General features: G+C 40.3%; 2 protein-coding genes across 7 annotated transcripts; one reads left to right on the top strand and one right to left on the bottom strand.

Moving 5' to 3' along the window:
* Positions 1–297: 297 nt before the first annotated feature.
* Positions 298–3,848, bottom strand: LOC108036430 (dual specificity mitogen-activated protein kinase kinase 6). The gene is made up of 5 exons (XM_017112570.3): positions 3,451–3,848; positions 3,001–3,391; positions 2,789–2,921; positions 2,524–2,726; positions 298–1,138 (listed from the first exon to the last, which is right to left on the bottom strand). The coding sequence occupies exons 1-5, from the start codon at positions 3,504–3,506 to the stop codon at positions 920–922; spliced, it is 1,002 nt and encodes a 333-aa protein (XP_016968059.1). The 5' UTR covers positions 3,507–3,848; the 3' UTR covers positions 298–919.
* Positions 3,849–4,962: 1,114 nt separating this feature from the next.
* Positions 4,963–21,741, top strand: LOC108036016 (dual specificity mitogen-activated protein kinase kinase hemipterous). 6 transcript variants are annotated; one of them, XM_044093051.2, is made up of 10 exons: positions 4,963–6,120; positions 10,930–11,417; positions 11,487–11,666; positions 12,424–12,644; positions 12,716–12,871; positions 15,246–15,745; positions 16,614–17,090; positions 19,274–19,825; positions 20,395–20,812; positions 21,468–21,740. In XM_044093051.2, the coding sequence occupies exons 1-10, from the start codon at positions 5,688–5,690 to the stop codon at positions 21,604–21,606; spliced, it is 3,564 nt and encodes a 1,187-aa protein (XP_043948986.2). In that variant the 5' UTR covers positions 4,963–5,687; the 3' UTR covers positions 21,607–21,740. The 6 variants fall into 6 exon arrangements, 4 of the variants coding, with proteins under 4 accessions (XP_043948986.2, XP_043948985.2, XP_043948988.2 ...); XM_044093050.2 differs by having other exon boundaries at positions 20,320–20,812; XR_007763528.1 differs by lacking the exons at positions 16,614–17,090; positions 19,274–19,825; positions 20,395–20,812; positions 21,468–21,740 and adding exons at positions 13,844–14,166; positions 14,396–14,417 and having other exon boundaries at positions 15,246–15,391.
* Positions 21,742–22,176: the final 435 nt, after the last annotated feature.

The raw sequence follows: 22,176 nt of genomic DNA, 5'->3' as shown, positions 1-22,176 counted from the left end.
CTATTTTTCGTAATATTTTAAAATAGCACTGTATTGCTGTCAATGATATAATAGTATATGGGTGTTTTACCCCCTTTGTCCACGCCAATGCGGGTCTGAAATGCACTCAACAGCTGAGCAAGTATCGATATAAGGCAAATTCATTACGATATGTCACGTTTAAGGGTTGGACTGCACTCAGTGCATCGTTGCATTGGCAATTTTCAGATATCGGACAAGTAAATTTAAATGCTAATATATTTAATTTAAGGTTTATGAACAGGCCCTGCCCAATCGCAAATTTCAACAACATTTAGCTATTTCTCGTAATATATATTTGTTAAACAATTATAATTACCATTACACTTTCTGTTCGGCTATTTTGGTGTTCAAAATGTTTACAATTTATCATTTAGGTTTAGTACGTTTTTACATTCATTGTTTGCTTGCTTCTGCTTCTGCTCTTGCTTCTGTTTGTGTTTGTGTTTTTGTTTCGTTGACTAAGCTATTATTTGTTTAAAAATATATATTAAAATGGTATTACTCTTTAAGACAGCAGCATCGCCAGCTGGGAGGCACGGTTTGGTTATCCATTTTTGAGCGTTGCAAGGCGAAGATTGCATGTTGCAGGTTGCAGGTTGCATGTTGCAGGATTGCTAGTAACGGTTATGTTGCTGTTTGCTTCTCACTTAAATTAATAATTATGCAGTTTCCACTTCTGAATCTTTAGATTAGCTGATTGCTGTTGGGTTTCCTTGGATTTCCTTCATATATAATGGGCTGGTTTCGCTGGCACGCAGACGGGGGACACACACGACATGTACGAAATGCATGCTAGAAGAAGACGGCGGCAATTTACACGGGCACGGGCGCGGGCTCGGCTCGGGGGGTTGTGGGGGGCGCCATGGGTTAACCACTGACCGGCGGCCCGGCCATCAACCTACTGCGCCGGCTGGTTGTCGGGCAGGTCCAGTATCCTGGCCACGAACTCCGAGATGTCCGTGTTGCGCTGCAGGTGGTCCACGATGAAGCTGTGCCGGAGCAGCTGCTCGTAGTTGGGCCGCGCCATGTACTCCTTCTGCAGGCTGACGGCGATGAAGTCCTCGAACTCCGGCGAGAAGGTGCCCGCCGGCAGGCGCGGCGGGTCGTCCTCCACCACCTGGATAATTATAAAACGAAAAAATATATTACAAATTATATTTTATATTTCATATTTCAGAGACTAATTCGTCTAACTTCCTTATAAAGATGGAGATCTTAACAGATATATGCATTCAAAAGCTAAGATTAACATAGATCTTTTTCGATTCCCGGAGACAATTCTAACTTAGTATATTGGAAAATGGATTTATTTCCTTTTTTATTTGCTAGATTTGAAGAGTTATATGGGATGTATTTGAAATTCTTATATTTATAAAATACTTATATCTTGGAAAATGTTTATAGTTGTTTCTATATTTTTCATATTTCCTGATAGATATTTTTTCGAAAATCTAAGATGCGTTTTAGTTCACAGTAAGGACCTTCTAAATATATTTAAAATTGGTTGTACTTCCTCTTATAATTATCATATCCCCTGAAAGATCCTATAGGAAAAATACTTGAAACGCTTTGAAAAGCAAAAATCTAGGTTTTATATTAATTCTCAGAAACAGGCCTAAATTATTATTGAAAATGTTTATATTTCTTTACCTCGTTATGATACCAACTGAAAATCCTATAAAGATCTTTAAAAAAATACTTAGAATGCTTTTAGAAGCAAAAATTTATGTTTTATATTAATTCCCAGAAACAGGCCTACATTATTATTGAAAAATGTTAATATTTCTTTGCATAATTATCATACCAACTGAAAATTCATAAAGATCTTTAAAGAAAATGTACCAAAAACCCACTAAAAAGCTAATATCAAGGTTATAAATATTATATTAGAATGTTTCAAAGGATTTGATTTATATTAAACAATTTTAATGGAATATATCCCACCTACAATTAAATTTTTGCTTATGTTCAGTGGGTTGTACATTATTTAAGAACACAAAATGATACAACTTTTAACTAAGCTTGCTAAAAAGTTACTTGTGGCTCAGCGAAATTATGTAATATTTAATAATAATAAATAATAAAAAAAAAACAAAAAGACCTCTAAGAGTTTTTGCAGGCTAAATAACAAGCTTTTGTTTTTAAAAAGGATTTTGAATGTAAATAAAATATGTTCTTTATATATATTTTTGATTTATATAGACTCACAATTGCTTTTATTTTCACTTTAACAATAAATTTATTTAATGGATAAACCTTTTTTATCGGAATTGTTTCTAAAACCATATAGTATTTTTGGAATTTCCCAAAGCAGATTAAAAATTCACAATGCAAGTGGGGCAAAATCCAAAGCGAAAAGCGCGATAGCATTAGGACTCATTATTTGGCCTGGCAAACCTGGGTTTTCCAACCGCAAAGTGACTAATAGCTCCGTTTAAATGGCAATTGCTATGTTATATAGGTCAGAATTCAACTCTTTGAGGTGGAATTCCCCCCACTCACCTGGCGCAGCTGCTCGAAGGGCGTCCGCCAGTTGTCGTACGGGTAGCGGCCGGTGGCCATTTCGATCATGCTGATGCCCAGCGACCACACGTCCGACCGGATGTCGTACTGCGCCGGGTTGCCCTGGGGATCGATGCGCTCCGGGGCCATGTACGGCTTGCAGCCGGCATCGATGGTCTTGGCAATGGAGTCCACGAGGTAGCCTGAAAGTGTGCCCAAGCTTAAGAACCGAAAGAATACAGAGAAGGACCTTGCCAATGCCCACCTGAGATGCCAAAGTCACAGATCTTGACCTGGCCGGCGCGATTGATCAGTATGTTGGAGGGCTTGACGTCCCGATGGATCACTTTCAGCTGGGCGTGCAGATAGTGCAGCGCACTGACCACGCTCATGGCAATCTGTGAAGCAAACGCAGCCATAGTATAGTAGTGGCGATTCCCAGATAAGATTAGCCCCGCTCCCCCCGCCCCGGCTGACCTTGCCCAGCACGCTCTCCTCCATGCGCAGATCGTGGCGGAAGACCTTCGGATAGAACTTGTCCAGGCTGGTGCTCATCACCTCCATGCAGATCCAGACGTCGCCCTCGCGATACATCGCCCCGTAGAAGTGCACCGTGTAGGGGCAGTCGCTGGACCTCATCGATATGTCCAGGTCCATGACCAGGCGGTGCTGCTCGCGTATGTTCACGGTCATGGGTATGCGCTTGACGGCGAGCACCGTATCGGTTTGCCGGTGCCGCATCTTTTCCACAATGCCGTAGGCCCCGCGGCCCAGGTCGCAGATCTTCTCCAGGCTGTCCGCATCGATGTCGAAGGTCTGATCGCCTATTTGAATGGTGGCCCGCGAGTCCAGGTTGCGTGGCGGCACGCTGCAAGGGATTTTTTAGGGTAGGTAAGTGACTTCTGGCGGGGATTTGGCGCCACTTACATGGGAGTCTCCGCCGGTTTGATTATGTTGAAGGACAGACGCGGACGTCGGGACATTTTGGCAACGTATCCTAGCTCCTATAGCCTATACCATATATGTGGGGCCGGGGCTCCTCCTACTCCTCCTCCTCGATCTCCTCGCGGACTTCTGGGTGCTGCTAGACTGGCGGATTGACGGCTCGGATGCGGCTATTTTTATCGCATTTGGTCGGGTCGCGCTGGATCTGGAATCGGGTGCTCCGGCTGCCGGGGGATGGGTTCTGCTGGCTGCGGCTGTGGCCCGGTTTGTGCCACCAACCTTTTGCTGTCGCCTTTGCCTTGCTGTCCGCACTTTTCGCTGTTTGCCGATCGCCTTTTTCGCTTCTCGTTTTTCTCGCTTTTCCACTAGCGCTGGCCCGCCGTCGATAGGCCTATCGATAGTTTGCCAGGGAAGCGGGCATAATTAATTCTAATGTTTAGCCAATCATTTAACTAGTTGGGAGCGCCATTGATCAACTATTTTTAATTTATTGGTTCATTAATTTGAGGACAAAACGCATAATACCGATGGGAACTTTGAGCGGGTAATTTGAGCGGGTATCGATAGTCTCTGACTATCGGAGGCTGCGCTGCGAATATTTTGGGAACCTTTTTTAAGTTACTCAGTATTGTCTATCGATCGTTCGGCATGGAATCGGGGAGTATTTAATCTAATACTTAACTAATAATTTAACAAGTTAGGAACAATACATTGATAAACTATTTTTAATTTATTGCGTTAATAAAAACACAATACCGATGGGTACTTCGAGCTAGTACCTAAGCTATCGATAGTTTTTGATTATCGGAAGCTGTGCTGCGAGTACGTTGCGAAATTCTTTTAAAGATATTTAAATTTATGTTGAATGAAGTTGAATTATTTCTCTTTATTAATAATATTTATCTTTTTTTTCCCATAAAACTGTCTTTTGGCTGTTAAAATGTAAATACATGTTCGAATCGGGAATGTCACACCTTTTTAATATCGTAGTTTAATTTCCAATCTATTGGCATACAAATCTGAGAATTTTTATTTTTTCCGATTTTCCTCAAACAATTTTGATACACTCCCTGAAAAAAAATTCTAAAATTGGTCAAAAAATAAATTTCCCTTAAAGTGATTGCAATCGTTCGCACATTAAACAAGCTGCCCAAAACAGTCGGTCTTATTGACGAAACTACAATCAAATAAGTGCAAAAAAATATATGATTTTTGACAAAATATTGAACCACACTATTTCTGTAGATATATTACAAAATTTGGGAAAATAATTTGACTACCCAGACTGATTTATCACATAAGATCTTGCCTTAGACCCACAGAGCTCAATTGGAAAACCGTGGTGGTACATATTTTAGTAATTTCCGTGACAAATCAGTACCATGGTTCGAGTCCCGGCTAACAGCCCTGCCCACCTCTAGCGGTAGTATTTTTTCGGTATTTTCGCCGAGCTCCGCGGCATTTTTTAGCGCATTCCCCAGAGCAGGTCCCACCGTGGCGCTGCGGTCACACTGTTTGGATTTGTACACGCGATTTGGCAGCAAAATCGTACGAAACCGAGCGTTTGAATTGTGCCAGTGCCACCGCCGCCCGCGGCCGCCCAACGAAACGATCGCCAGAGGCCGAGCAGACACGCCCCCGAGCGCAGGACAGCCGTGCAAATATCCTGCGAAGGAGCAGAAAAATCGCAAGTTGTTGTTGCCGTTGGCTGCTGAAAAAGAAAGAGAGCGAGCGAGCGAGAGAGGGCGCTGCGCGAGTGCGTGTGTGTGTGTGTGGGGGAGTCTCTCTCTCTCTCTCTCTCTCTAACGCGCAGTGACTGTGTTTTCCTTTTTCCGATTTTGTTTTTGTGGCCGCCAAACGGGGAAAATAAAAACAATACGAGTCCAGCGGTCCGTTATTCGCGCCAGTGTGAAAGTCAGCAGTCAGCAGCGCGCGTGTGTGCGTGTGTGCCGCCAAGCGACAACAACAACAACAACAACCAGAGCGGCGCGCAACAAAACAATTCACACACACACGCACCCTCCCCCGCCAGCGTGAGCCAGTGTGTGTGTGCGAGAGAGAGCGCGCGCGAGAGAGGGGAGAAAAATCGAAGAAGTGCTGGCCAAAAGGGAAAAGCACAAAAATACCAAAACCCAAAACCCAGAACCGAAAATCCATAATAAAACATTTAAATAAGTAAATAAATCAAAATTGGCCAGCCGGTGGATAGAGCGAGGAGCATGTCCACCATCGAGTTCGAGACGATCGGCAGCCGCCTGCAGTCGCTGGAGGCCAAGCTGCAGGAGCAGAACAAGTCCCACGACCAGATCGTCCTTTCCGGTGCGCGCGGCCCGGGCGTTTCCGGTTCCGTTTCCGCCGCCGCCGCCTCCGTTCCGTCTGCCCGCGTTCCGCCCCTGGCCACGTCCGCCTCCGCCGCCCACGCAGCGCCCCTGGGCGCGGGCGCCGGCATCAGCATAGCCCAGCGGCCGGCTCCTCCAGTTCCTCATGCGACGCCCGGCGCCGCCTCGTCCTCGTCCGCATTCGCATCCGCCTCTGCATCCGCATCTGCCTCATCCGCATCCGCGTCCGGGGTCGCGGCGACGGGCGCCTTCGGCGGATCCTTCACCCCGCCCACCACCAGAGTGCCGCGAGCCACGCCCACACTGCCCATGCGTAAGTCCTTGAATGGGATCATAAGTGGAATAGGTCTTGTCAGGTCTTTGGAGCATATCCATAAGAACTATTTACAAGTCCTTTGAAATAATAATATTAGGGATAATATTTACCCATCCCGAATTTCAGGGGAGTATTTCCAAAGGCCTACTTATAAGACCTTCTTTCAAATCATATCTAAAATATTATATTTTAGGAACAAATAAATTCTATATATCCTAAATATATCATATCCCAAATATGTATTAGGGGATATAATATAATTATCTAAAACTCCTCATCCCAAATTTTGGGGGAGTATCTACAAAAGGGTTATTCATAAGACCTTCTTTCAAATCATACCCAAAAAAAGTTTAAGAAGACATCCATTCTTTATATATCTATTTTTTTATTGATCCTACTTATAGGACCGTCTTTCAAATCATATCTAAAATATTCTATCTTTGGGAAAAAATAAATCCTATACATTATCATATTCCAAATTTCAGGGGAATAAATTCAAAGGGTTATATACATAGAACTCTTTTCTTAATAACTACAAAATGGTTACTTATAAGACCTTCTTTCAAATCATACCAAAAAAAAATGTTTAAGAAGACATCCATTATATATCTATTTTTTATTGATCCTACTTATAGGACCGTCTTTCAAATCACATCTAAAATATTCTATCTTTGGGAACAAATATATCCTATACATTATCATATTCCAAATTTCAGGGGAATAAGTTCAAAGGGTTATTATATTATTATATAACACTTTTCTTAATAACTAGGGATTTATTACTTATAAAACTTTCTTTAAAATCATCATTAATTCATTGTATTTATTATTTTTTTATTACTAACCCTACTTATAAGACGTTTTTCAAATGATATCTGAAATATGTTTAAAAAAAAAAAATTCCCTTATTGAAGAAGAAAAAAGTAATCTTTAAAATTTATTTTGATATTTGCACATTTCAAAAATTTAGGAGAATACTTATTGAGTAACCCTACCTATAGGACCTTTTTTCCGATCATATCTAACATATGTTTAGAAACAAATAAATTCCTTTATATACCCAAAAGGTTTATCTTAAAGTCTTCATTGATATTTACTTATACCAAAATTTTAGGGAACCTAAAGTGTACAATCTAAAAATTATTAAAAAATAATATTAGTAATTAGTAATCCTTTTAAATAACAAATGTTGATCTGTAAAGATTATAAATGTTTTTTAATGAAAGGATATAATACCTATGTATAATCTGTATAATGTTTATTCAAAAGGTTTACCCAAAATCCTGGTAACTAATATTATTTTAATTAATAAAATTCCTGATATGAAATTCCGAATTTTCGTTGTTTTTGCGTTATTTTTAAGTACTTTTTTTGAGTATTAAGTAGACAAAATATGTTATCAAATGCATTTTGTGATGTTTACACATTTCAATGTTCTTTTATATATTTATAATAAACTTATTTTGTACCCATAAGTCGAAACTCTCTAGTTAAATTATACTAAACGCAATATATTGCTCGAACAAATACAATTTGCGCGCCAAAAATCTATTAAATAGTAATTTATTTTGGCGAATAACGAAGGCTTTTCCCTGTAAACATATTTTTTATCATAGTCTTATGATATTTCCATCAATAAGGGTTCCCCAAACCCAGCCCCTTCTTGGAAAGAAATAAACCAAGCATTGGTTTGCCATACCGATAGCACTTCCCAGAAAGATCAAAAACTTTCCTACCAACTTTGGACAGGTGAAATCTTTATTGAGCCCCCCTCCCGAGTCACATGCAGATTCGGCGCTAGTGTCTTGGCCGCAGCTGTTCTGCGCCGCCTTTGGTGGCAGTAAAAGAGGGCCGAGAAAAGTCGTGATCCCCAAAAATGGTCACCAGAAGGCAATAGGTACGCCACAAGACCGTCTTTTGTCCGCTTTTGTGTAAATATTTTGTTAATAAATTGTCATCGGGCCGTGCGAGTGTGTGTGCTTGGACTGTGATAAGAGGAGTGCTCGTTTCTTGGCTCAGAGCGTTCGAGTTCCGCCAACAAAGGGCGAGTGCTATCGATTCGCGACTGCATAACAGCTGCTCATAATCCCCCGCGCCAGCCCCTCGGCACGGCCACCTCGCTTTTCCACCTTCTCCCGTGTATAGCTACCCGGCCCCTGCTTTTCCGATTGCATAGATAAGACTGGAAAAAGGCTGGCCCAGTGCGAAAGGCCCACTTGTTTTCGGCTCTCGGCCTTTTGTCGGGCCCAAAGAGCTACAGTGGACTTAACAACTGTGCACCGCGACAATTTGCGGCTCGATTAGATTACCGATTCCTGGTACACTCGTGCACAACGCCTTCCCCGAACTCTAGAAAACGCCTAATGGGTTTTCGAATAAGCGAATACATTTCGAGTCGATTAGATTAGTGATAAGAGTTTCTGTGAATTTTTAAAGGGTACCCAAAATAACACACCCGATTTATCACAGTGTAATTATTAAAAAAAAGATTAATAATTATTATATATAATTAATTAATATAACATATTTTTCTCCATTTATATTTATTACAATAGAATTATTTTGTTTGGGTGTTCTATTGATCTAGTATTTTTTAGTTTTAATACTAAACTATAGAGCCCATAATCTAGTATTATTCGGTTTTTTTGATTTAACAGAACTATTAAACCTATAATCTAGTATTATTCGGTTTTTTTGATTTAACATTGAACTATAGAACCCATAATCTAGTATTATTCGTTTTTTTTTTGTTTTAACATTGAACTATAGAACCCATAATCTAGTATTATTCGGTTTTTTTGATTTAACATAGAACTATAAAACCCATAATCTAGTATTATTCGGTTTTTTGATTTAACATTGAACTATAGAACCCATAATCTAGTATTATTCGGTTTTTTTGATTTAACATTGAACCCTTTACTTTCTATATATTGTTTTAGGCAGGAATGGATAAGATTGATAATTCATTTTTTAAAACTATTTTGAAAGTATTTTTTGATGCATTTGAGTAATTGTATGAAATAAACATAGTGATTTGGATTTTGCAAAAATGGAATAACACAAATACTACAGCCTTATAATACCATAAATTGAAAAAAAATAAAGATTCTCATTTTGTATATTTTTTTATTTTAATAAAATCAACTTGATATATTCTGTTTTCTTGAAAAACGTTTCTACTACTATTTGAAAACTTAAAAAAATCAATATCAAAATATATGGTTCCTATGATCATTTTGTTATATGCTTTTATGGTTTTAATTTGAGAAATGTTGTAAAAATATTAATGATTTCTTTTTTATTTTGTAAATGGTTTTATAAGTTTAATAAAATTTGAGATATATTAAATTGTTGTGACCCGTGTTTTTTGTTATTAAAAATATCACATTGTCACTACGGTTTTTTTTTACAAATTTAAATTACAAATATTTAAATTTACATTTTCAAAACAAAAAAACAATTTTTTTTTAAGGATACGTATGTGTAAACCCGGCTTATCATCTTGACCTCAAGTGTGTGTGGTCCACCCACCACCTCCCCTTCCCTTGCCCTCCCCTTTATCCATGAAATTCTGCCTCGTTTTGCATATTTTCTTATTGGATTTTTATCAAGTGTTTTTTTTATTTATTTATTTACTTTTCTGCGTGTGTGCGACTCTCTCTGCCCGCGCTCCCTCTCTCGCTCTCACATATTGGTTACTTTTCGGCATTTCCGGAGTAATGTCTTGATATGCCCGTTATTGTTTTTGTTAGTATTTTTCGGGTCTCACATTTCCTCCGCCTCCTCCTCCTCCCCCGCCCACATTCATCGGCCATTCCGCCGTGTCTCCTCTTTCGCATGTTTACAAATAGCGTTATTTTTTATGACTGCTGTTGTTGTAGTTGCTAATTGTTGATTTGAATTGCTGCCAGGGAAAAAAACTTCGCCAACAAAAACAAATTCGCTCTCATTCGCTCTTCCTCTTCACGCTCACATGCATACGCACGTACAATGCCACAGTGGGCCAAAATCGCTATTTAATTGCGGGCCGATTGTAATTTAATTACATTTGATATAATTACAATAAATGGCTCATTTTAAGGCTTAATCCTTTTTGGTAAATTAATTCCGAGTGAGAGATTACATTAATGGCTCCCTGAAAGTATGCAAAAATTACTATATGTATAAATTTCGCTCAAAGTGTCCTTTTAATTTTGAAGTTTAATTAATATATATAAATATGCTATCAGAAGTTTGTCCTTTTTTTCTATCTATAGTAATCTTTAAGAATAATAAGATCATTTACAATTAATAAATACCACACTTTGATCTAATCTCCGTTTATTATTTTTTGATAATTTTCTTAATATTTTAAATTTATATAAATAATAGAACTATTCATTTAATTACATTTAATGTAAACACTTAAATAGTTTAAATTTAAAGGAAACGATAAGTGTATTTATTTTTAATGTTAAGCGGCTTAAAGTTAAATTTAAAATGGTATAAGAAGCTTATTTCCCATTTTTTGAGCTTATGAAACCTTTCAGTAATAAATATAAAAAACTAAGCTGTATTTTAGTGAAGTGTATGATAAAATCTAATTCGACTTATAGGGAACACCAGTTTTGTCGATTAAAAATGAATTAAAATGATAATATAATAGCTTGACCTGAAGTATGAGATTATAACTAGTTCGACTTATGGGAAATCCCAATTATTCTACTGTAATATCTACACAAAATTATATAATATAAGTTTTAAATACGGCATAATGTAGTAAAAATGATACTAATGCCCTGATCTTTTCCCTTTCCCTTACAGTTTCCAGCGGTCCCGGTGGCGGAATCAACCGGATGCGACCGGTGATACTACCGCTGCCCACGCCGCCGCATCCTCCGGTCTCGGAGACGGACAAGAAGCTAAAGATCATCATGGAGCAGACCGGCAAGCTGAACATCAACGGGCGGCAGTATCCGACGGACATCAATGACCTCAAGCACCTGGGCGACCTGGGCAACGGGACCAGCGGCAATGTGGTGAAGATGATGCACCTGTCCAGCAACACGGTCATCGCCGTGAAGCAGATGCGGCGCACCGGCAATGCCGAGGAGAACAAGCGCATCCTGATGGACCTGGACGTGGTGCTCAAGTCGCACGACTGCAAGTACATTGTGAAGTGCCTCGGCTGTTTCGTACGCGATCCGGATGTGTGGATCTGCATGGAGCTGATGTCCATGTGCTTCGACAAGCTGCTCAAGCTCTCCAAGAAGCCGGTGCCGGAGCAGATCCTTGGCAAGGTCACAGTGGCGGTAGGTCGTCGAAGGAGCGGTTCCCTTTCCGCAGAACCTACTAAATCCGTTTCCACTCTTCCTTAACAGACGGTCAACGCTCTGTCCTACTTGAAGGACAAGCACGGGGTCATCCATCGCGATGTGAAGCCATCGAACATTCTGATCGACGAGCGTGGCAACATAAAGCTCTGTGATTTCGGGATCAGCGGTCGCCTGGTGGACTCCAAGGCCAACACGCGGTCCGCCGGCTGTGCAGCTTATATGGCGGTAGGTTCAGCTCTGGGATCAATACCCTACAATATTTGGGTTAAATGGGTTAGCCATAGGGTCTAAAAAGCTTCACTTTTTAAATATAGTGTTGCAAAATGTAATTTTTAAGGATTCGGTTAAATATTAAAAGATGAAGCCTTCGTTTTGCTTAAATGGGTTAAGACAGATTCTCAAAAGGCACTTGTTAAATACTATCTTAAAATACAGTGTTGTAAAAAATCATTTAAAGATTATTAGTTGGTTAGGGCAGGTTCTAAAAAGTCTTTCTTTAAATACTGTTATATATGTTAATAGATCACAGCTTGGTTTTGGTTAAATGGGTTAAGATAGGTTCTAAAATATTGGTCTTTAAATGCCATCATTAAATACAGTGTTGTAAAGTATTATATTTTAAAGATTTTGTATTTTTTTAAAATATAATTAAGACTTCTTTCTATATCAACAAAACCTCAAATCATTTGTTTTGCACATCAAGACTTACAGCTCATTACATTTCTTAGAAAAAATATATATGCCTGTGTAGATTAATCAATAGATGTTATGACTTATGTTGTTTTTTTTTAAATAATGAACGTGATCCGGAATGAACGAAGCAGGTATGGTGATAGGCGAACAGTTTGCCGAGCAAGCAAAATATTCGAGATAATTCAAGCGTAAACTCAGCTCTTAATCAATAGGTAGTGATAGTATTTTATAATATTTGTACTCCCTAAAAAAGTTGTTATAATAATAAAGTATACTATTGTTTTTGCAGCCGGAGCGCATCGACCCCAAGAAACCAAAGTACGACATTCGCGCCGATGTGTGGTCCCTGGGCATCACGCTGGTGGAGCTGGCCACCGCGCGGTCCCCGTACGAGGGCTGCAACACGGACTTCGAGGTGCTCACCAAGGTGCTGGACTCGGAGCCGCCTTGCTTGCCCTACGGCGAGGGCTTCAACTTTACCCAGCAGTTCCGCGACTTCGTCATCAAGTGGTGGGTGATATTGTTGGGTTAATTTCTATGCTTGGAAACCATTTAACGAGGAATGCTTTTTCCCCTGGCAGCCTCACAAAGAACCACCAGGACCGACCCAAGTATCCGGAGCTACTGGCCCAGCCCTTTATCCGGACCTACGAAATAGCCAAAGTAGATGTGCCCAATTGGTTTCAGAGCATCAAGGACAGCCGCCTGCGTGCCAACGGCGATGCCACGCTCCAGAGGTGAGCCCATCCGGTGATCTGCGCCAGATCCTCCAGCATTATTCCCACGACCCACGTCCGCTACCCCCGGCTGATGATGATGGTTCTGTGCCTGTTGTGCCTGTTGTGGATGTGTGTGCCTAGTGGGTGTGTCTGATGATAGTGCGGCTGATACTGCGCTGCGTACTCTCCCCCATCTTTCCGTTTCCGCTTCCGTTTTCCATTTTCCGTTCTCTGTTCTCTGCTTAAAGCGCTTCTCGAGCTCAACAGGTAGGAGAGGATATTAAAACCAAATTGCTGGAAAGCTAACCGTAGGATGGGCTTGCCCAAAATACATGTTTTCGCCAGCCAACTAATTTACTGCTTGTTCCCATTCTTAATTTTCCTTTTCGAATTTGTTTAACTCTTGTTGTAGCCCATTTTTAATTTCTTTGGACAGGCTAATTAACATATTAAATTTACACTTAGCTACTCTTTTTCTATCCCTTCCCTTGGCATGTTACGCTTTTTCGTTTAGTGTACACATAAAAAAAGTAAATCAACAAATAAAAAAGTAATATTTTTGGAAATTAGCTAGCAATTGGATTCTGATTTCCTAGAAAAACATGCTCTTTCCAAAGCTGAAAAATGAATTTCTTAAAGCTTAAATAAAGCTTTAAGAATTTTTCATAAATATCAGAAAATGTTTTATAACTAATAACATATTAAAAGGTGTAAAAACGCGAATTCTTTGGAAAGTGCATGTGGACCTTTGGCCCTTTTGTAGTCTGCAATCCACGCAACTATTTGTCTACCTTCTAGCAGCCCTGTAACCACTTAGATCCTTTTCGTAGTACCATAAGGAGAAAGCAAACATGTATTATGAAATAATTATAAACATTTTGTTTACTGTTTTTCTCCTTTTTTGCGTTCAATTGACATTTTTTAATTTGAGTGTGTGTGTGCGATGTTTTTATTTTCCTTTTTCATCTTTTTTATTACCATTTTTTGTAGGTTACCTAATTCCTAATACCATTTCTTAAACAATAATGACAAACAATGAAAGAAACCCGATAAAAAACATAATCTAACAAAAGTAAAAGCAAACGAAAAAGAAGAAGACAAACTATAAACGAAAACCAAACATTAAACCTATCGACATGAACCTAAAACCAGAAACAAAAGCATTCAAGTAAGACTTGCAACCATCAGCTCTATATACAGATATATGAACCTAAATATATATTTACCTATATATAATGGTATAATGCCAAGCAAACATAACTACTCAAAAGTACTATAAAACAAAAACTCCTCCCAAATAAAAGTAAAATTCAGTAAGTACGCCGAGTTTATTATTACATTATTATTAGCCTTCTAATTATGTTATTATAATCGTTGTAAACACGCCACATGCTCTGCTAACTTTTATTTTACGCTCCCAGCCATTGACTTTTGCCTGCCTTTTGGTTTCGGTTTACCTTTGCATGCCCTCGTCCTTAAGCTTGGCTTTGGCATGGGTTCTGGTATTTATTTAACTTATGCTTTGTTTATTCACCCATCTAGAAGCGCTCATACTCGAGAAAAGGTAATTTCACGCTGATTATTTACTGTGCCTATCGATTTTAAGTTCACTCGCTGTTCATGTTCATTTTCCATTTCCATTTGTGTGTTTCCTGCTTGATTTTAGTTTTCCCTACCAAAAAAGTGAGCCAGCAATTGTAAAAAATATTAAAAAGCCAGGATTGTATGTTTGTTAATTTGAATATTTTATTTTGATTTTATATAAATAGCTTAGTGTCCTTGTTTCCAAAGATATTTAAAAAACAAACCACACAAAAAAATTTGAATGGGGTGCAAAATAAGGTTTTTTTTCATTTATATGACAAATTTTTAATAAATTTTATTATAGCAAATTTTGTAAATTATACTTTAATTAACTTTGATTTTAGGCAAAGGTCTTGGGATAGCCCACCTATACTTCTGTGCAGCCACCTCTCGCTTTCGCTCCTCCTGTGACCTTTAACCGTGTTTCCACCTGTCGCTTACACCCACAAGAACACACCACACCCACCCGAAAACACACTCATTCCATTGTATATACAAAAGCCACACACTCAACACACATTACACATCCGAAATGCGATCACAGCTCATCTAAATGTGTTAGAAATGTTGCCATTGCGCCGTCAATCTGTGTACCCTTGCCCCCTAAAACCCTCCTGTTACCGGATCTCCCCTGTCGCTTCCATATACCAATACCAAATATACCCCTTTATTACCCAACAAATCAGAAACCCCTCCCCACACACAATCCCACTTTCTGCCACTGGCGTAAATTTGAGTGTGCTCTCATTATTGGTCATACATCCCAGCATCTGCCGTATAACTAACTCGATCCAATTGTCAATTGCAGGGCAACAGCGACTGGCGGTGGAGCCGGTTCTGGTGCAGGATCCCTCGCAGAGTCAGGATCCGCAGGTGGAGGAGCCATTAAATATGGTAGGACGGCGCCGTACGCGGCGCTGAGTCCCACCAATGCGCAGAAGACAATAAAACCCACTCAGATACCGAGTTACCAGCAGCAACAGTCGCAGTATTTCATGCAATCAGCCACACAACTACCTCAAACAACAACAACAACAACCACAACACCAACGGCAACGACAAACTGCTTCGGCGGAAGCGGAAGTGGCGGCGGCAGAGGCAGCGGCAGCGGGAGTGGGAGCGGAAACGGAAGTGGCAGCAGCAGCAGCGCCAGTCCTCTATCGCCTCCCGGCGGCGGCGTCGCCGATCTCAACCGGCTCTATCGCAAGTCGCCGTTCATGCAGCGCAAGCTGAGCAACGGATCGCATCATCCGCACTTCAAATGCAACGACGAGAGCCCCAAGAAGGAGTCCATGTTCAGCAGCATCGGTGGGTTGGGAGCTATGGCTTGATCCGTCTTTAAACCATGAAAATGCATTATTTTAATGTTTTTTATTATAAGAAAATTCATTTACTTGTAATATAATAGCAGCAAATCACCAGCAAATAATGCTTATTATAATAGAAATTCTCTTCTTATTTTTTTTTAAACTATAATGTGTTTTTCGTTTGTATATGATTTTTATTAAATTGTAAATTATTTTTTCTAATCCTATCTTAATGCTTAAAGTGTTGATTATGGAGCTTAAGTAGCTATAGGTCTCAAGTTATCTTTGGATATATACCTTAAGGTTAATTAATGTTATTATTTTAAAAGTTGTTCATGTCTTTTTTTGAGTATTGGAACCAATTACATTTTTTTACTACTGTTATACATTTTGGTTTACCATTTTTATGTCTTATTTTTTTTCATAAACTATTAGGAAATGGTTATAGATGATTGTATTTATTATTCATTAAGTTTTTTCATGTCTAATTTGGTATTTTAGAGCTATTTTGATTTTATTACTATTCTATATATTTATTTTACAGTACGTAAACCTTATTTTGCATTTTGGCATTAACAAGAAGGAGTTATAATTTTGTTTTATTATTTTTAGAGTTTTTTCATGTTCTATTTTATGTATATATACATTTTTTTTACATCTTATATTTCATTTTGAAAATTTTAAGGAAAATAAGCTTTTCTGCAGATTTTCTTATGAGAAGCATAGGAAATTGATTTGAAATGTATTTTAATGTAATATAATATCACCAAATCACCAATAAATAATGCTTATATTAATAGTGATGCTCTATAACTAGTTCATATAAGAATACTCAAGATTCTCTTACTGATCCAACTCTTCCCTTGCAGGTCAATCGATTCTACGCAACCTGACAACATCGCCCTTCAGCCAAAAGAAACACAATTCAGCAGCAGCGACTGCATTGACAATACCACTGCCGCACAACAACCAAGCATTGTACACGGACGCTGCAACAGCGACTGCGGCAAAAACGCCGCCAAATGCTGCAAGTGCAGCGCCCACGACGACGCCTACAGCCACGCCCACTTGGCGCCTGCCAGCGGAGAATTCCCAAGCCTACGACAGCTGTGATAGTAGTAGTAATGCGACCACGACCTTCAACCCGGGCCTCTCCTCCCCCTCGCCCTCGCTGCCGCGCAAGCAGTTCCTCGCCGAGTCGCCGACCCTGCAGCCCGCCAGCCAGCAACAGCAGCAGCATCAGCAGCAACTGCAGCAGCAGCAACTGCAGCAGCAGCAACTGCAGCAGCAGCAACTGCAGCAGCAGCAACCACAGCGATTGCAGCCGGGCAACCAGAGCCCCATAGGTAAAGCCCTCAAAGTATTATAATTTTAATCTCCAAAGATCATCATTTATAGAAAAGACCCTAACTGTCATGAATTTTGTGTTAAAAATTACATTTTCCCAATTATTGTTTGATTTCTAATGCAAAACTCAAAGAATATCTGTTATTTGGGATGTTTTATTATAAAATCTTTCAAATAACAATTATTATTTGAGTTTTAAATAAAATATATATTTCTATATACAAAATCGTTCCCAAGTTTGAGTCTTAACTTAAACATCAGTTAAAAACCAGTTCTTAGTTGTGTAATAATATGTATTGTGTCCAAAATTTCATAATACATACGGAAGTCGAAAACTTTAAAACCTATTTACTAATTAATGATGTAGTTAAAGAAATTATTTAAAACAATCTTAATTTTGGTGACAGTTATCTAATCATGTTAAAACAATTTTAATTATAATAGAACCAATTATAAGAGGTATAAAGGCTTTAAAATACATTTATAAAGTTCATAAATACTTAGGGAATTATTTAAAATATGATTTTATAAATCTATTAACTACATTTACTTTGATATTTTCGATCCATTTGGAGCTTCCAAAAAATTGATGAGAAAATAATATGAACAAATGATAGTTTAGTTCTTGTTGATCATATTATCTACTAATGAATATAAAAAAATCGAAGGACACATATATTTCACTATTTATTGGACTGTTGAATTGCTCTTTTAGTAAGGGGGCCATACACTGCGACTCTCCGAATTTATATTATTGAAAATCCATCCCGCAAGGGCTTGGAATTCCGGGGCTTCCAGTCCAAAAGCCCGACGGCCCAAAAATAGGATCAAAGTCGACTGGCAGTCTCCAGAACGCTAGCTTGATTACACGACCATTTTTCCTTAAGTACTCGATGTCCTCGGTGGGGATGTGAGCCACCATCTCAAAATTCTTCACACCGCGGAACACTACTTTCCGGTCGTATTCTGGATCAAAGGGACTTAAAAGGCAATGCTTGTCCAAGCACCATTTGTTCACCGACAAATCCCCATTTTGCCTCTGGATCAAGTCGAAGGCCATCAGCAATCCGTCTTTGTCGATTACGGGGGCTACGAATGAGATGGCCTTGAACTCGGTACACGGGAAAGACTCTTCCGTATCCATGGGGTCTTCGGAATCCATTGGCGCGTTTAAAAGAGAAATTTGGTAACCCGAAATATATTTGGGTAGAAAAATTTGTATCGGAATAAAAGTTCTAGGAAATTTAGTAACCGGAAATAATATAAGTTACAATTTTTGTTGTTCAACTATCATAGTACTGCTTTGTACAAATGCTTGTGTTGGAATGAGCGTGAGAAGTTCACAGCCCAGGCAAATAGGGAAAACATTGAAGTCTCAGCTTGCTTTTCAGAAAAGTTTTGAAAATAAACGATACTTGGGAAACTACTTAAAATTTATGTTATATAATATATATATTTTTTTGGATTTTCGCTGTCTTATATCTAACGTTTGAAGAATTCACTGTTTATCGAAGATCCATTAATTGGCTGGTGGAAGGACATAGAAAACCCAAAAGAGAAGAAAAGGGATAATAATGGTCCACCGTATCTTTAGATTTTAAAATTTCTCAACTTATTTTATAAGTTTTAATTGCAAAGCATGTTTTTGTGGTTTTTATTAAATACAATACAAATTGGCAAAGCAAAGAACCTAAAAAAACAAAAGAAAACAAAAGGATAGTGTAATGGTCCACCATCTTGCAAGACTTAAGAATTTTTAGTTGCAAAGGTTGTTTTTTTGCTTTTAAATAACGTTCAGCATTAAATCAAAGAGAATTTCCACAAATTGGCTGGACTAAGGACCTAGACACAAAAGAATAGAAAAGGGAACAATAATGGTTCACCAATTATTTAGATTTCGAATTTTAAAATATATTATATTAGTTTTAGTTGCAAAAAGTGCTCTCAGGTTCTTAATAAAGTTTTAGAATTAAATTCAAGAATGTTAGCACATAAAAAAACAAAAGAAAAAAGGAGGAAATACTTATGGTCCACCACTCTTTCAAGATTTCAGACTTTTGAAATGTGTTTTTTAATTTTACTTGAAAATCGAACTTAAATATGTATGAAATATATTTTTATTAACGCCATAAAACGTTGCATATTAAACCCTAGTAACACCTATGCCATCCTCTTTTTGCAGTGCTGCAGCGCTTCTACCACCAGCAGAACCAGCTGCGCGAGAAGGAGGCGGCGGAGCGGTACCAGCAGCAGCGCCAGCAGCCGCCCGCCGCAGTGACCAGCACGAATCCGTTTCACAGCAACTATGTGCCGCCGCCGCCATCGACGCACTCCACCTCTAGTCAGTCCTCCACGCAGTCGACGTGTTCGCAGATCGCCGTCAATCCGCCCGCCAGCCTCTCGCCATCGACGGGCTCTGGCACGGGAACCATAGCGGGATTGGGAGCGGCATCGGTATCGGGATCCGGAGCAGCTGGTCACTTTGGAGCGGGCGGCAGTGGCGAGCAATTGCAGTACCAGCCGCTGCCGGTGGCCGCCGAGGCAACGGCGGTGACTAGTCCCACGGTCCTGCCCCGATCCCCGGAGCAGCAGTCGGACTACGGAGGAGGCGGCTCCATGGTGGCCAGCAAGCTGAGCAAGCTCTACGCCCGCCGGCAGCTGCTGGGCCAGAGCTCCAGCAGCGGGGCGAGCAACAGCAGTCTGGATGGTTGCGCCAGGGAGCAGCATGATGCAGGTGAGCCATCAGCCAATGCACCAATTACTCCTGAAGGACTCAGAAATAAAATCGCCAAAGCATAGCAAAAAGTCTACTATATAATATTTTTTAATAAATATTTTCTTCTACTATAAATCATTGCTTTAAATATTTTTTTATATTTAAAAAGTGACTTCTACTTTAGTAACGCACAATATTTTAAACAATAACTGTTCTTAAAAAGCTTCTACTTAATTTCCAAATGATTTAACATGATTGTATTTATTAAATGTCAAACTTTCTTACTACTTTTCCACTTAAAGGGCTATTTTATTTCTGATTTCGCTTTGCACACTGTTGAGTTGCGCTTGTATTTATACATTTTCCATTTCCGTTTCGTTTCATTCTGTCTTCGTTTTCCGCACACCGCACACCAAAAACCGAACTCTGCACCACTGCACTGCATCACCATGAAACCGACTCACCCATCATCACTAAAATCATCTGTAAAAACCGAAAAACCAACCCATCAGGCTGGTTCAACACGCTCGCCGGCGCCATGAAGCGGCAGTTTGCCACCTATGTTAAAACCCAATTGAATTCCACAGCCACGTCCCCGGTGGCGGCCAGCATGGATCGGGATCAGGAGGCAGTGCAGCCGCAACCGCCCGCCTACAGGACCATCGTGAACAACGGCAGCGGCAAGTCCTACTACTATCGCACCTTGTCGGCGGCCAGCAGCAGCAGCAACACCAGCCAGAGCACCTCGCCCACGACGGAGCCGCTGCCCGGTGGCGGCACCAGCAGCTTCCTGCGCCGCTACGCCAGCAGCGGACCGGGCATGGGCTGCGGCGGGGGCAGCATCAGCACGCCGCCCAGTCCGCACATCCTGGCCGGCCTGGATCGAAGGCACCGCAGTCCGGATCCGCCGCCGCGCTACAATCGCGGTCAGTCGCCGCTGCTGCTGCGCAAGAACCTGCTGGAGTTGAGTGGCCAGCCGCCCGGCTCACCGCTTCTGCACCGAAGGTGGGTTTTGGATGGGCAACAGAGCCGGGATTACTGAGTAAAAGTGACCAATGTATAGAGTACAAGTAATGCCTTGTAACGTCTTTTAAGTGCGGTCAACTCAATGCTGAAGAATTCGCGAAGTACTGAAGAATTCGCTGACCTTTTTTCATGCCTTCTTAACTTAATACTAAAGAATTCGCGGAAATTTGTCTTTTCTTCAAACTTGCTCATCTTAATACTGAAGAATTCGCTGAAATATTTCTTTCTTTTAAACTCCTTCAACTCAATACTGAAGAATTCGCGGAAATATTTATTTTCCTCAAGGTCGCTTATTTTAATAGTAAAGAATTCGAAATATTTCTAAAAAAAAAATTGCTTAACTTTATACTAAAGAATGAACTATTTTCTCTTTTAATACTGAAGAATTGTCGTAAATGTTTCTTAAAAAATGCATAAAAGTCTTTTTTTTGTTAATCTTCCTAATTGTATTAGTAAAACTAAAATAAGTACGCGTTTTTCTTGTTTAGGAAACATTTTTTAATATCTATTGGTAGATAAAAATTATTAAGTGCCAAAACTTTGAAATGGTTTTACTAAGATATTCTGGTCTCTTTAGTTCTCAAGCCACACTGCTCTAACTCATGCTAACCTAGTGCTGTCCCTCTCTTTTCAGATACGTTTCGGCTTCGCCGCCACTACCGCCGCCGCGTCGAGGATCCGAGAGCGTGCCGGGATCGCCGCAGCACTTCCGCACCCGCATCCACTACACACCCGAGCCCCAGAGACGCATCTACCGCACAATAGATCAATGAGTAGCGCTGCAAATCATGGTCATGTGATGCTGGTACGGCTTCGACGACGTTGCCGCCGGCTCAGCTGTCCACGACGACGATCCGGAGGGGGAGCAGCTGCTGGAGCCCATCTCCTTGCCCGTCTCGTCGACAGCCGGCGACTCGCTGTCGATGCCGGCCTATGCAGATGGCCTGGGCCTGGGCACCAGGTCGTCCGGGTTCAACCGTCGTTTGGGCGGTCGACGGACGTGCTCGGCCAGCGGATCGTATGCCAGCCTGTATGCGGATGGGGATGACTGGCCAGGAATAGGATCAGGATCGGGATCCGGATCAGGAGGAGCCGGTGCGGCGGGCACATCGACGACCAGAGCTGAATACCCGTGGACATGTGATTGATGACAAACGAAAGTGTTCAAAAGTCTTATACGTTTAAGTGCTTGAGCCTCAGCGACTCATCTGCATACGCGTCTGCCGAACAATTAGTGATTCGTTGCGCAGCTCCAATTGTACATAGACATACTATATATGTGTGAAGGGATCCATGTAGACACATCCGATAATAGTGCAATAGTTGAAAGCAATTCTGTTCCC

The sequence above is a fragment of the Drosophila biarmipes genome, chromosome X (assembly GCF_025231255.1).
Source record: "Drosophila biarmipes strain raj3 chromosome X, RU_DBia_V1.1, whole genome shotgun sequence".
NCBI classification, from domain to species: Eukaryota; Metazoa; Arthropoda; class Insecta; order Diptera; family Drosophilidae; genus Drosophila; species Drosophila biarmipes.
Note: the sequence above shows the minus strand (reverse complement) of the source record. Positions and strands in the feature narration are given on the sequence as shown.

Bases quoted from the DNA above. Each gene is read 5' to 3' on its own strand.
- LOC108036430 (XM_017112570.3), bottom strand. From the start codon at position 3,506: ATGTCCCGACGTCCGCGTCTGTCCTTCAACATAATCAAACCGGCGGAG. The intron at 3,392-3,450 runs GTAAGTGGCGCC...AATCCCTTGCAG, and splicing joins AAACCGGCGGAGACTCCCAT to CGTGCCGCCACGCAACCTGG. The intron at 1,139-2,523 runs GTGAGTGGGGGG...ATAATTATCCAG, and splicing joins CCTTCGAGCAGCTGCGCCAG to GTGGTGGAGGACGACCCGCC.
- LOC108036016 (XM_044093050.2), top strand. From the start codon at position 5,688: ATGTCCACCATCGAGTTCGAGACGATCGGCAGCCGCCTGCAGTCGCTG. The intron at 11,418-11,486 runs GTAGGTCGTCGA...CTTCCTTAACAG, and splicing joins TTGGCAAGGTCACAGTGGCG to ACGGTCAACGCTCTGTCCTA. The intron at 12,872-15,245 runs GTGAGCCCATCC...TGTCAATTGCAG, and splicing joins GGCGATGCCACGCTCCAGAG to GGCAACAGCGACTGGCGGTG.